This window comes from Hyperoodon ampullatus (assembly GCF_949752795.1).
Source record: "Hyperoodon ampullatus genome assembly, chromosome: 10".
Taxonomy (NCBI): domain Eukaryota; kingdom Metazoa; phylum Chordata; class Mammalia; order Artiodactyla; family Ziphiidae; genus Hyperoodon; species Hyperoodon ampullatus.
In genome coordinates, this window is record NC_136923.1 from 48037001 (window position 1) to 48052650 (window position 15650).

Consider the following 15650-nt stretch of genomic DNA (forward strand, 5'->3'; position numbering starts at 1 on the left):
TATGATTGTGTACTTCAAAAAGACTAGAAAGATACAAAGTAGGATATTAAGTGGTTATCTCTGGCTGCCCAAATGATGGGTGATTTGGGGTGTTTATTTTCTTGGTGTCTGTTTTTTCAGAGGTCTAATATGTATAATTTTCTTATAATTAGAGAATCACAATTCCCAAAACACTAATTACTAATTGTAAAGTGCTTTAAGTGTAGCAGTGTTTTAAATACATATAAATATTTCTAATGAAAAATACATTTATGTTGGTAAATACCACCTAAAAATAAAAATCACTCAAAGCTGTTTTTTTCTGAATAAAAAGAAATATAACTTTAATTGTCCAAAATAATTTGAAATGGTGGCTTGTATAATTAAAGGTGACATCAAAAACTGGGAAAAATGTATTGATTTATATTAGTTTTTCTCAACAGCAGAAATTTTAAAATCAGTGTTCATAATTTAAATAATGTAGAGTAGAATTATTTTCCTGCTTGACCATAAACTAGTCGTTTAATTAACATCTAGTACATTCTGATCTGGTAAGCCTCATAGCCTAATATGGAATGCAGAGACTTATACTATTTAACTATAATCTCTTCACAGTGTAGATTTTTGGACAAGGTGACTATTCAAGAAGAAAAAGAAGATATTTATGAAGTTTGCAAAAGGTCTGTAACATAACTTTTAATTACATAATGTTAAAATAGTCATTCATGTAATTTGTATCTTGAGCATATTTTTCATTCTCTCCTGTATATACTTGGGCTACTATGCCGTAAACAATACATGGGTATTATTTAATTAATGTGTCAGGTGTATACACATGTCAGGGATATTGTAAGTTACCTTAAAGCTATCACTAAGTGTTTGGAGCCATTAAAATATTTTTTGAGGGAGGAATGAGGAATAGTGATAAAATAAAAGAGAAAAAGATGTGTATGTGACTTCTATGAAGGTAAGACTAGCTGAAATCAGATGAACATTGCAATTTGCAGGTATCTTCTATGTCTGCAGCGATTAGTGCTGAGAGCTGCAGTACACTCACTGGAACATATACAGATACCAAATTTAGATTTAGAGGACAACTTGGAGGTCATTTGATCCACCCCCCCACACCTGTTTTGCTGTTGAGGCAAGGCACAGTCAGGTCAGGTGACAAATACGTTCAAGTTCTTTAATGTTAAGACAGTGTTTTTCAAAGTGTGGTCCTTGGAGCAGCTGCATCATGTGGGAACTTGTCAGAAATGTAAATTACTTGTTCCCACCCCTAACCTACTGAATCAGAAACTCTGGGAATGGGGCCCATCAATCTGTGTTTCAACAAGGTCACCAACTAATCCTGCTACATGTTCAAGTTTGAGAACCATTACGTTAAAGAAAAGCCTAGGTAAGAATTAGATTGGCATAGAAGCCTGTATGGTTCATGCCCACTTGAAGATCTTAAAAAGAAAATGTGACAAGGTTAACTTTTTTTTTCCTATTAAAAACATTTTGCTTACAAGCTAAATAGTTGCAACCTGCAGAGTTTTGTCATCACCTTGGCTCTGCCATAATGACCAGGAATGTGACATTGGGTAAGTCACCACATTACCCTGGATTTCATTACCCAATCAAAATAAAAGAATTTTTCTAGATAATCTTTTCCATCTATAAAATTCTATAATTCATATTTGTTTGTGTTATGTTACTGCTTTTGTTTTATTTGGGGGGGTATGATAATTGCACATATCAATGATATCCCAAGTTGGGGAGAGAAGCAAATATTTTTATTTTGTGTGAAATTATTGAACTCCCATCAGTGCTACTAGGTTTTAACTGTTATAATCATTGGCCCCTTTTCTTACTATTCTTACTCTCCGCTGGCCAAGGGGACCCCAGCTGAAAAAGCTTTATTAGAATGTGTTTAAGGTAAAATACTGTAGTATCTGAATGAGGGTATAAGTCTTCCTCCAAAAAAGTAAATTCATTTATATCTGATAGCTCTGAGGTACTTTCCACCCTCCCCCTTGCTTAAGTTATTTATTTTTCTAGGTAAGTGACCTCCAAATTAAGGGGTTTTTTTTAATTGGCTATATAGGATCTCACGTATTAGAACACAGTCAAAGCTGTTTAAATCAGTAGCCTAGAACAATACATTTCTTATACCTTCTTCCCAAAGGGAGGTCTCAAGTACATGTATAAATTTATTATATATACATGTCCTGAAGAATAACTTACAATTCATTTATTTTATTGCACTATTAATAGAATCATTGCATGATCTTTTCTGGATTTGGATGCTAGTCCAGTTCCTCCTCAAACCTTTTGTCTGACATGATCAGAAATACTTTGCTCTAGTTTTAACCCCACCACCCCACTTCTACCCATACCCTAGCCATTTAACAAGTATCATTCTTCTAGTTAAGAAGGCAGGAACAACCTATTGAAAATACTGAAGAATCATAGTATATGATGGTAGTACACAGCATAGTATGTAGACTACATCAATACTGTCATTAGGATGTGTTTCTACTTATTTGATTCTCATTACTTTATGTTTTTAGAATAAATTTAAATTCTGATTTTGGTTTTTCTGCTCACACAGCAACGATTCTAAAAATACAGAGAATGTGGTTGGTGAATGTCAGTTGGCAGCGCTGGGCCCCAAACCTCTGTGCTTATCAGTGCCAGTGCCACCTTTGAATCTAAGTGATCATCAGGAAGACACATTACTGAAGCCCTGGATGAATGGTACAATTTTCTAAGTAAAATTCTGTTGGCTTTTGATAATATAGAAATGATACAGGAGATTTTTCCACCCAAAACAAAAAAGTTAAGAAAAAAATTGAGGGAATTCCCTGGTGGCAGTCCAGTGGTTAGGACTCTGCACATCCACTGCAGGGGGCATGAGTTCAATCCCTGGTCAGTGAACTAAGATCCCGCAAGCTGTGTGGCAGGGCCCCAGAAAAAAAGAAAAGAAGAAAATTGAAACAAGTATAGGATATGCTAAGATTAGAAGGTTTGTGTACATTTAGTTAGTACTTTTGATGGAACAACTTCTGAGATATCCATATTTATGCGATAGTGGTAGTATAGGTAAAGTATAGTCTATACCTAAAATATTCATATTTTAAGTGAGTGTTTTAGAAATTTAGAATATAGTTTAGAATTTGTGTCTTTTTTTGATAATTCATAATGCTGTGAAAAAATAAACTAGATTGAAGAATTAATTTAGAAACAACAAAATCCTCTTGTGTATGTAGCTCACACCTAACTCTTCTGGACCTCCCATTACTGACTTCATGCTGCCTGGTGTTGTGTACTATAGCAGCAAGCCCATTATGATCACGTTTTATCTTAAAAAGCTTTACAGGTTTCATAATGAAAAGTACTGCAAAGCTATGCAACAAAAACATCAGCTTGTCCCAAATTATATCTGGATGCTGCCAAAATGAAAAATGAAATTACTTAAGATAAAAACATTTTTGTGTTATCTTTAGAAAAAATAATTTTTAAATGTCCTAATTCTCATTTTAAAAGACTAACATTAAGGGATAATGATCCCTGGTATAATAGTCAGCTCGGGCTGCCATAACAAAATGCCACAGACTGGGTGGCTTAAACAACAGATATGCATTTCACACAGTTCTGGAAGCTAGAAGTCCAAGATCAAGTTTCTGGTAGAGTTCAGTTTCTGGCTGTCTTCCTGGCTTACAGACGGCAGCCTTTTCACTAAGTCCTCACATGGCCTTTCCTTGGTGCATGTGCATGCGGGTGGTGGGGGGGGGGGGGGAGGGAGAGGGAGAGAGAGAGAGAGAGAGAGAGAGAGAGAGCTTTCTGGTGTCTGTTATAAAGACATTGATTCTATCAGATCAGGGCCTCATTTTTATAACCCCGTTTAGCCTTAATTACTTCTGCAAAAGGCCCTAACTCCAAATACAGTCACTTTGGGGGTTAAGGCTTCAATATATGAATTGGGGGGAGACACAGTCGGTCCATAGCACCTGGGTTTGTCAGTAGTTTTCTTCCCTAAGAAAGGTTTATTGTGTGTAATATTTGTCTGTTTAACTTACAGACAATCATTTGAATATATACTCAGTTCTGCTGTGTAAGGCTTTTAAGAAAGCATCTTTAGCTTATAATGAATTTAAAATGTTAAGTTCAGATCTAGACATCCTTAAGGAACACCTAAGATGTAAATTACTATATATTTCACAGGAACATACCACAGCAGCAGACCTTGAACGGAGCACAAGAAGTCCAAAGTGAAATATTAAAGCAGATAGTAGTAATCATCTGTTTGATTGTTACGAAAGGAATAAGTTGTAACATATTGGAATGTAATGTCATTCTTAATCATTTCTAGATTTCAGATTTCCAGAAAAACATTCTCTTCTAAAACCGCATGATCCTGAAATTTGTGAAATATTTAAGAGGGAAAAAAATGTAGGGGTAAGTGCCCCATTTAAAAAAATAATAATCTTATAAGCTTGTACTTTGGGGCTTTCTGATTAATTTCCCTATCATCATTTAAGCAGTTCTGGATATTTTATGGATTTTAAATGGGGGTTGGTGGTAAGGGACAGAAAATGGGTAGCGATTCAGAGGATATTCACAAACAGTATAACAGGTTTAAGACAAAAGGGTGGGAGATGGGATATCCAAAACAGAAAATACAGGATGAATAGTTCCCTGTGATGAAGGAGAAAGCTAGTCATATAAAGCAATTGATAGGAAAAGCCTGTTGTAAAAACCTTTCACTCATTGCCTTTTTCCGTTAATCAGAAAAGCTAAGGAAATTTTTGGTTCGAATAAATACATCTGAAATATGCATATTATTTACAGAATTAACTTTTTATACAAGTTAAAAGGGCAGGCACATGAGAAGGAGGAGGGAAAGTATAAACTTTTAAAACCACGTAAAGTAAAATGATAGTAACTTTGATGAAATATAAAAGTTTTACACTAAAGGAAATTGCAAAAATTCAGACAACTTTAAATTGATTTTTTTCATAATTTTTAAAAATATAAACTGTTTGGCGTTACTTTTTATCAAGTCAGCAAACAATTTATTGTGATACTTTTTTGGATGTATAATACTTCTGGTTGTTTCAAATACTTTCTCACTTGATTGCAGTAAGTGTTTTACAATTAACACAGAAAGGGAATTTGTCTAATTTTCTAGGTGTTCCAGAAGCCCCTAGGGTTGATGATACCCCATAGATATTGCAAATTTCATTTTAATACATTACGTGGCTGTGAGCGATCACAGTGCAAGTTTGCTCACGTGCCTGAGCAAGGGAATGAAAAGGTAAAATATGTTAAGTCTTTGAAGTAGAGATTGTTTTAATAACCATCTCAGTCATATGTTTTAATTCAGATTTTCATCAACTCCTAATATATGAGCTTTGCCTGATTTTGTGCTTTACATAAATAGAATCATACAATTTGTATTCTTTTGTTTCTAGCTGCTTTTGCTCAACATTTTTGAGATTCATCTGTACTTTTTTACTTAATTGTAGATGTTTCTTTCTCATTGCTGTATAATATTAAATATTCCATTGTATGAGTATATCAAAATGTTTTTTGTTGATCAATACCGCTTTTGATGGGTGGTTTCTAAATTTGGTAAATACAGTAGTGTTCTGCATGTCTTTTGGTGAACATATGAACATCTTCTGATGGGTTATACTTAAAACTGGAATTATTGGGTCAAAGGATCTACATATATTCAACTTTAGTAGATACTGCCAGACAGATTTCCAAAGTGGTTTACCAAATTACACTCTAACCAGCAATGTTTGAGAGTTCTGGTTGCTTTACATCCTCACCAGCTCTTGGTGTTATCAGCCTTTTAATTTAAGCCATTCTAGTGGGTGGGGAGTGATAACCCCCCTGGTGATTGATGAAGTTGAGCATCTTTCACAATGTTTGTTGGGTATTTGAATATCCCCTTTCTGTAAATATTTAAGTATTTTGCCTATATTCTAGAGGATTATCTTTTTCTTGTCCATCTTAAGAATTCTGTATATATTCTGGATACAAATGCTTTGTTGGATATACGTATTGCAAATAACTTTTACTACTTTACAAGTTGCCTTTTCACCCTTTTATTTTTTTAATTTTTTTTGGAGTATAGTTGATTTCCAATGTTGTGTTACTTTCATGTGTACAGCAAAGTAAATCAGTTATATATATATACATATATCCACTCTTTTTTAGATTCTTTTCACATATAGGTCATTACAGAGTATTGAGTAGAGTTCCCTGTGCTGTACAATAGGTGCTTATTAGTTATCTATTTTATATATAGTAATATGTATATGGCAATCCCAATCTCCCAAGTTATCCCTTCCCCTCCCCTTTTCCCCCTGGTAAACCATAAGTTTGTTTTCTACATCTGTGACTCTATTTCTGTTTTGTAAATAAGTTCATTTGTACCATTTTTTTAGATTCCACATATAAGCATATTTGTCTTTCTGTTTCTGACTTACTTCACTTAGTATGATCATCTCTAGTTGCATCCATCTTGCTGCAAATAGCATTATTTCATTCTTTTTTTTTTTTTTTTTTTTTTTTTGTGGTACGCGGGCCTCTCACTGTTGTGGCCTCTCCCGTTGCGGAGCACAGGCTCCGGATGCGCAGGCTCAGCAGCCATGGCTCACGGGCCCAGCCGCTCCGCGGCATATGGGATCCTCCCAGACCGGGGCACGAACCCGTATCCCCTGCATCGGCAGGCGGACTCTCAACCACTGCGCCACCAGGGAGGCCCCTATTTCATTCTTTTTTATGGCTGAGTAATATTCCATTGTATATATGTACCACATCTTCTTTATCCACTCCTCTGTCATTGGACATTTAGATTGCTTCCATGTCTTGGCTATTGTAAATTATGCTGCAGTGAATGTTGGGGTGCATGTATCTTTTCAGTTTATGATTTTCTCCAGATATATGCCCAAGAGGGGGATTGCTGGATCATATGGTAGTTCTATATTTAGTTTTTTAAGGAACCTCCATACTGTGCTCCATAATGGTACCAATTTGCATTCCACCAACAGGCCTTTTCACCCTTTTATTTTATTTTATTTTATTTTATTTATTTATTTTTGCTTAGTTAAATCTCTAATTTTATTTTATTTTAACATCTTTATTGGAGTATAATTGCTTTACATTGTTGTGTTAGTTGCTGCTGTATAACACAGTGAATCAGCTATACGTACATATATATCCCCATGTACCCTCCCTCTTGCATCTCCCTCCCACTCTCCCTATCCCTCCCCTCCAGGTGGTCACAAAGCATGAGCTGATCTCCCTGTGCTACACAGCTGCTTCCCACTAGCTATCTGTTTTACATTTGGTAGTGTATATATGTCATTGCCACTCTCTCACTTCGTCTCAGCTTACCCTTCCCCCTCCCTGTGTCCTCAAGTCCATTCTCTATGTCTGAGTCTTTATTCCTGTCCTGCCCCTAGGTTATTCAGAACCATTTTTTCTTGCTTTTTTTTAGATTCCGTATATATGTATTAGCATGTGGTATTTGTTTTTTCTCTTTCTGACTTACTTCACTCTGTATGACAGACTATAGGTCCATCCACCTCACTACAAATAACTCAATTTCGTTTCTTTTTATGGCTGAGTAATATTCCATTATATATGTGCCACATCTTCTTTTTCCATTCATCTGTCAATGGACACTTAGGTTGCTTCCATGACCTGGCTATTGTAAATAGAGCTGCAGTGAACATTGTGGTACATGACTCTTTTTGAATTATGGTTTTCTCAGGGTATATGCCCAGCAGTGGGATTGCTGGGTCATATGGTAGTTCTATTTTTAGTTTTTTAAGGAACCTCCATACTGTTCTCCATAGTGGCTGTATCCATTTACATTCCCACCAACAGTGAAGGAGGGTTCCCTTTTCTCCACACCCTCTCCAGCATTTGTTGTTTGTAGATTTTCTGATGATGCCCATTCTAACTGGTGTGAGGTGATACCTCATTGTAGTTTTGATTTGCATTTCTCTAATAATTAGTGATGTTTAGCAGATTTTCATGTGCTTCTTGGCCATCTGTATGTCTTCTTTGGAGAAATGTCTATTTAGGTCTTCTGCCCATTTTTGGATTGGGTTGTTTGTTTCTTTAATATTAAGCTGCATGAGCTGTTTATATATTTTGGAGATTAATCCTTTGTCCATTGATTCGTTTGCAAATATTTTCTCCCATTCTGAGGGTTGTCTTTTCATCTTGTTTATGGTTTCCTTTGCTGTGCAAAAGCTTTTAAGTTTCATTAGGTCCCATTTGTTTATTTTTGTTTTTATTTCCATTTCTCTATGAGGTGGGTCAAACTTTTCACCCTTTTAAAAGTGTCTTTGGTAAACAAAATTATTAATCTTTATATAGTCCAATCTTATCCATTTTTCCCCTTTTATGGTGTTGACTTTCTACATGCTGTTCAAGAAAGCTTTGCCAAGATCATGAAGATGTTCTTTTATGTTTTTCCTTTTAAAAGTTTTCTTGTCTTGTCTGATATTTACATTTAGAACTCTAAGCCATCTAGAATTAATTTTTGTTTATGATGTGAGACCGTCTAGATACATATTTTTTCCCATGTGTATCTCCAGGTGACCCAAAACCATCCTTTCCCCCACTGCACTGCAGTACCACCATGTCATAAATCAGCTGATTGTGTATGAGTGGGTCTATTTATAGGATCTCTGTTCTAATCCATCGGTCCATGTGTTTCTCCTTATACCAGTAAAAGATGTCCTCCCTTCCTCAGTTGATTGCTAATCTTGACTCTGTTTCCTAGACTATTTCTTTGACAGAGATTCTCTGAATAAGATTTTTGTAATGAATTCAATGTACATTTCAAATCTTAGTTAACCTAACATCAGCTTCTTTATTCCATTGCTTTCAATTAACTTAAAAAAATTGGAATAAGCAAAAAGATAGGACTGAAATTTGTGTAGATTTTATGAAATACAAAAAGGTAATTTTACATTTTTCTTGACTTTTATAGGTTTGTATGGATGTGTTTAAGAAATACATAAGTATCAACGAGCGTTGTTTGCTGCAACGTGCAGGTATGAGACAATGGAATGATTACTATGAATTTATTAATATGAGAATTTCAAACAATGTGCTATTGTCTTAATAGTTTGAAAGTAAATTCAGTACTTTTGAGTATGAAAACTGAATGCCTTAGAGTAGCTCTCGGTGTTAGAAAGGATTAATAATAAGTGTGGCATTTTGGTTAATAAAAAAATTATAAGCCACCTAACACTGTAATTCCCTCACATACTAATATTTTCGTGACATAGAAATTTTATTTACAGTTGTAAGACAGGAAAAAGGATATTGTTAATTGGCTTAAAATCTTTCTGAAGGGATCTTTCAGAAACTGTATCTTCCTTACTTATTAGCCCTTTTCTTTTTACACTATCCCTTGTAGCCAGTGCACCATCCATCATTCTGTGCAGTTCCCTAAATAGGGCATGCTGTGTTATAATAGAGAGGGCACTGCTGTCTCTACCCGGGATCCCTTTCTTGTATCCCACTTCCCCACAGCAAAGACCTATTCATCTTTCAAAGCTTACTCATAGGAAATAGGATAATCTCCTCTATTAGGCCCTTATCTGACTCCACAGCCTCATCCCATTCCCTGCTCCCATCTCCCCCTACTACGTTGTGAGCCCCAAGAGGAAGGGACCAAGCTTTACATTTGTCACCCTGACACAGCCACCAAAACCACATAGTATGATAGTAACAGAGCACCATATTCATCTGCTTAAAATCTCATCTAGCTAAAAACAAAATCTCTGACAAGTTTGTTTTGCTGGTGATATCATCTCCTCTAAGGATTAGAGGAAGCATATGAGGGAACTGGTAGTCTGGACTTAATCCAGCTGTAGCAAGGAGGAAGTAGTTAAGGTAGAAGTAATAGGAGCCTATATAGGGAATATACCTGTCACCTGACAGGTTGTGATAACCAAGGAGGAGAAGCTACATATGGTTAGATATGGATGAACATTTATATTCCAGAAATAATTCCATAACATATATGGAAGAAAAGAGGATGACATGGGAAAAATGCAAAACTCCCCAAAATATAATTCTGGTTGTGTGAATATCCAGTATGGGAAAAGGAAAAATACATGTCTATTCAGTTATAAAATAATAAATACAGGGGCTTCCCTAGTGGCACAGTGGTTGAGAGTCCGCCTGCCGATGCAGGGGACACGGGTTCGTGCCCCGGTCCGGGAAGATCCCACATGCCGCGGAGCGGCTGGGCCCGTGAGCCATGGCCGTTGAGCCTGCGCGTCCGGAGCCTGTGCTCCGCAAAGGGAGAGGCCACAACGGTGAGAGGCCCGCGTACCGCAAAAAAATAAAAATAAAAATAAATAAATAAATACAGCAAACAAAAATAAAAACCTATAGTGAAGAATAAGTGCAGGAAGTTGGCAAAAACCTATATAAATTACTTTTGATGTGAAAATAGAAAGTTAGATCAGCGGAACAGATAGATAGCTCAGAATAAACTTGATATTATGTATAAAGAGATTTAGCATTTAGAAAGACCATAGGGTTTGGGAAGGAAGACTCATTTTATGAATGATGTTAGGAAAACTGGATAGCAACTTAGAAAGAGAAACTCTGAGTATCACTGGTATAAAGTATAGGTCTAACTGCTCAGGCCCTACAGAGAGGCCTCAGGGACCACCTAGTTCACAAGGGGAGGTACTGAGAGGGTGGGACTCCCCATTACCCTATTTAACCATAAGTTCATTTTTATCTGTTTTATATTTGAATTTCCACATAAAATTCTTTTTCTAGAAGTTGTTTGACTAAAAACATTGTGAAAAACTACTACTGCTTAGCATACACCAAAATGAATAATTGTAGTATGTTGGTAATTCAGTAAAAAGAATTAACATTTTCAATCAGATTTTTTTGAAAGTTGATAATTTCTGTGGTTTAGAGTAATCAAAGGGAGCACAAAAGATAAAAATTTGTTTATATAAATGTAAACTGAAAAAAGCTATTAGCTTCAAATATTTTAAAATATATGTATTCTGAGCTCCAGAGTTACCACATTATTGGATTCAAATGCCCGCTTTTCAATCAAAAAGTCATATGACATACAAAGAAATGAGCAAAATATGGCCTATTCAAAGGAAAAAATAAATCAACAGAAACTATCCTTGTAAAAGACCTGATGGCAGATAAATTAGTGATTTTAAAACATCTGTCTTAAAGGTGCTTGAAGAACTAAGGAAGATGTGGGGAAAGTCAAGAAAATAATGTGTGAACAAAATGGAAATATCAGAGAGATAGGAAACCTAAAAAGAAACCAGAAAAATTCTGGAGTTGAAAAATACAATAACTGAAATGAAAAATTCACCAGAGGGATTCAAAGGCAGATCGGAGCAGGCAAAAGAATCGGAGAACTTGAAGATAGGAGAGTGGAAATTATCAGGTCTGAGGAACAGAAAGAAAAAAGTTTGAAGAAAAGTGAATACAGCCTGAGGAACACCATGAAACAGAACACTGTGGAAGTCTCAGAAGGAGAAGAGAAAGAGAAAGGGGTAGAGAGAATATTTGAGCAGATAATGGCTGAAAACTTCCCAAATTTGATGAAAGTTGTAAATATAAATATCCAAGAAGCTCAGCAAACTCTAAGATGAGCTCAAAGAGACACACACCAAGACACGTTTTAATCAAACTTTCAAAAGCCAGAGGCAAAGAGAGGATCTTGAAAGCAGCAAGAGAGAAGCAAATTATCACATAAAAGCGATCCTCAATAAGATTATAAGCAGATTTCTCATCAGAAACTTTGGAGGCCAGAAGGCAATAGGCCAATATATTCAAAGTGCTAAAAGAAAATATCTGTCAACCGAGAATCCTATATTTAGCAAAACTGTCCTTCAAAATTGAGGGATAAATTATTGGTATGACATTCCCGGATAAACAAAAGCTGAGTTTGTTTCCTTTAGACCTGCCCTTCAAGAAATGCTCAAGGGAGGCCTGCAAAGTGAAATGAAAGGGCATGAGACAGTAACTTGAGGTCATATGGAGAAATAAGGATCTCAATAAAAGTAAATACTTGGATAGTTATAAAAGCTAGTATTATTGTAACAATGGTTTGTACTGTACTTTCTGGTTTTTACATGATTTAAGAAACTAATACCTTTAAAGAAAAGTATATTATTAGTGTAAAAACTAGTATTATTGTAAATTTGACTGGTAACTCCGAATCCTCTTTTCCATATTATTTAAGAGACTGATGAAGAAAAAAAAAAAAAAGGGCTTCCCTGGTGGCGCAGTGGTTGAGAGTCTGCCTGCCGATGCAGGGGAAACAGGTTCGTGCCCCGGTCTGGGAGGATCCCACATGCCACGGAGCGGCTGGGCCCGTGAGCCGTGGCCGCTGGGCCTGTGCGTCCGGAGCCTGTGCTCTGCAACGGGAGAGGCCACAACAGTGAGAGGCCCACATACCGCAAAAAAAAAAAGAGACTGATGCATTTGAAAGAACTGTTAGTTAATGTTTTCGGGCACACAGTATATAAAAATGTAATTTGTTACCTTAGCAACTGAAAGGGGTGGGGATGGAGCTGTAAAGAAGCAGAGTTTTTGTATATTATTGAAGTTAAGCTGGTATAAATCCCACGGTAACCTCAATAGCTATAGAATATGCACAAAAGGAAATGAAAAATGAGTTAAAACTTTCACTCAAAAAAATCAGCTAAACACAAAAGAAGAGAGTAATGCAGGAAATGAGGGACAAAAAAGCCATGAGACATACAGAAAACAAATAGAAAAATCAGAAGTAAGTCCTTCATTATCAGTAATTACTTTTAAAGTAAATGGATTAAATTCTCCATTCAAAAGACACAGATTGGCAACATGAATAAAAACACGTTATCCAATTATATGCTGTCTACAAAATGTTCACTTTAGAGCCAAAGACAAATAGATTGAAAGTGAAAGGATGGAAAAAATATTCTATACAAATAGTAACCAGAAGAGAGCAGGAGTGGCTATACTAATATTAGACAGAATAGACTTTAAATCAAAAAGGTTACAAGAGACAAAGAAGGACATTATATATAGTAATGAAAGGTTCAGTACAGCAGCAGTATAAACATTTATACCTAATGACAGACGATCAAAATACATAAAGCAAAAACTTACAGAATTAATGAGAGAAATAGACAGTTCTACAGTATTAGTTGGAGACTTCAATACCCCACTCACAATAATGGATAGAACAACCAGACAGATGATAAGTAAAGAAATAGAGGACTCAACACAATATACCCACTAGATCTAACAGACACATACAGAACACTTTACCCAACAACAGTAGTATACATATTCTTCTCAAGAGCACATGGGGCATCTTCCCGATGTGTTTGGCCACAAATTGAGTCTCAACAGATTTTAAAAGATAGATGTTATACAAAGTATCTCCTCTGATCACAACAGGATGGAATTAGAAACCAGTAACAGAAGAAAACTGGAAAATTAACAAAATTGTGGAAATCGAACATACTTTTAAGCAACCAAGGGATCACAGAAGATATCACAAGGGAAATCAGAAAATACTTAGAGACAAATGAAAATGAAACACAACATTCCAAAACTTATGAGATGGAGTGAAAATGGTACTTAAGAGGGAAATTTATAGCTATTGTATAAGTGTTTATGTTAAAAAACAAGAAAGATGTCAAATCAACAACCTAACTTTACAACTTAATAACTAGAGAAAGAAAAACAAACTAAACCTAAAGCTAGTAGAAGGAAGGAAATGATAAAGATCAGAGCAGAGATAAATGAAATAGAGAACAATGAGAATAGAAAAACAATAAGAAGAAAATCAATAAAACTGAAAGCTGGTATTTCAAGAAGACCAACAAAATTAACAAATCTTTGGCTAGATGGACTAAGAAAAAGGGAGAGAAGATTGAAATCGCTAAAATAAAAAAAGTGGGGACAATAATACAATTCTACAGAAATAAAAATGATTATAAGAGAATACTGTGAATAATTGTGTGCCAAACAAATTGGATAACTTAGATGAAATGGACAAATTCTTAGAAAAACAAAGTCTTCCAAGACTAAATGATGAAGAAATAGAAAATCTGAATAGATCTACAGCTAGTAAGGAGATTGAATCAGTAATCAAAAATGTTCTGACAAAGAAAAGCCCTGCACCAAATGGTTTCACTGGTGAGTTCTACCAAACATTTAAAGAACTAATATCAATCCTCAAACTTTTCCCAAAAGTTGAAGAGGCAACACTTGCTAACTCATTCTATGAGGCTGAGGCTACCATTGCCCTGATACCAAAGCCAGATAAAGAAACTGCCAAAAAGGTAACTACAGATCAATACCCCTTATGAACATTGATACAGAAATCCTCAACAAAAACTAACAAACCAAATTCAGCAGCATATTGGAAGGATCATAGACCATGACCAAGTGGAATTTATTCTTAGAATGCAAGGATAGTTCAACATACAAAAATCAATCAAAGTAATACACCACATTAACAGAATGAAGGGGAAAAACCACATGATCATCTCAATTAATTCAGAAAAAGCATTTGACAAAATTCAACACCTTTTCATGATAAAAACACTCAAAAGACTAGGAATAAAAGGAAACTACCTCAACATTTAAAAAGCCGTATCTGGGCATTTTTATACAGACACTGAACAATCTGAAAAGGAAATTACAAAAACAATTCCGTTTACAATAGCATAAAAAAGAATAAAATACTTATTAACTTAACCAAGGAAGTGATAGACTTGTACAATGAAATCTACAAAACATTGCTGAAAGAAACTAAAGATAAATTAATGGAAATACATCCCATGTTCACAGATTGGAAAACTTAGTATTGTTAAAATGTCATTACTTCCCAAGTGATCCCCAAGGAATCCCAAAATAATCTTGAAAAAGAAAAAAACCTGGAGGACTCATACTTCCTATCTTGAAAACTTACTACAGAGCTATAGTAATCAAAACAGTGTGGTACTGGCATAAAGACAGACATATAAACCAATGGACTAGAATAGACAGCCCGGATATAAAGCCTCACATATGTGGTCAAATGACTTTTGAGAAGGATGCCAAGATCATTCACTAGTGAAAGGATAGTTTTTTAGTGCTGGGAAAACTAAATATCCACAAGCAAAAGAATAAAATTGGACCCTTATCTAACACTATATACAAAAATTAGTTCAAAATTGATTAAAGATCTTAATGTAAGACCTACAACAATAAAACTCTGAGAAGAAAGCATAAGGACAAAAGCATCACACATTGGATTTGGCAGTGATTTCTTGGATATTACACCAAAGACAATGGCAACAAAGAAAAAATAGACAAATTGAACTTCATGAAAAATTTAAAATTTCGTTCATTAAGAGACAATATCAGCAAGATAAAACAGCAGCCCACAGAATGGGAGAAAGTATTTGTAAATCATATATCTGATAAAGGATTGGTATCCAGAATATACAGAGAACCCCTAAAACTCAACAACAAAACCTGATTCAAAAATAAGCAAAGTACTTGAAAAGACATTTCTCCAAAGATACACAAATGGCCAATAAGCATGTAAAAAGATGCTCAGTATCACCAATCCTAAGGGAAATGCAAATCAAAACTACATTGAGGTA

General features: G+C 35.3%; 1 protein-coding gene across 1 annotated transcript in view; it reads left to right on the forward strand.

Moving 5' to 3' along the window:
- The window catches only part of TOPAZ1 (testis and ovary specific TOPAZ 1), a gene marked incomplete at both ends in the record, with an annotated part of 69372 nt that overhangs the window by 22869 nt on the left and 30853 nt on the right, over nucleotides 1-15650 (forward strand). Inside the window, 5 exons of the mRNA XM_079714017.1 lie at nucleotides 595-659; nucleotides 2576-2721; nucleotides 4337-4422; nucleotides 5156-5281; nucleotides 8987-9050. Coding sequence (XP_079570143.1) covers nucleotides 595-659; nucleotides 2576-2721; nucleotides 4337-4422; nucleotides 5156-5281; nucleotides 8987-9050 — 487 coding nt within the window. The remainder of the gene's footprint in view (nucleotides 1-594; nucleotides 660-2575; nucleotides 2722-4336; nucleotides 4423-5155; nucleotides 5282-8986; nucleotides 9051-15650) is intronic.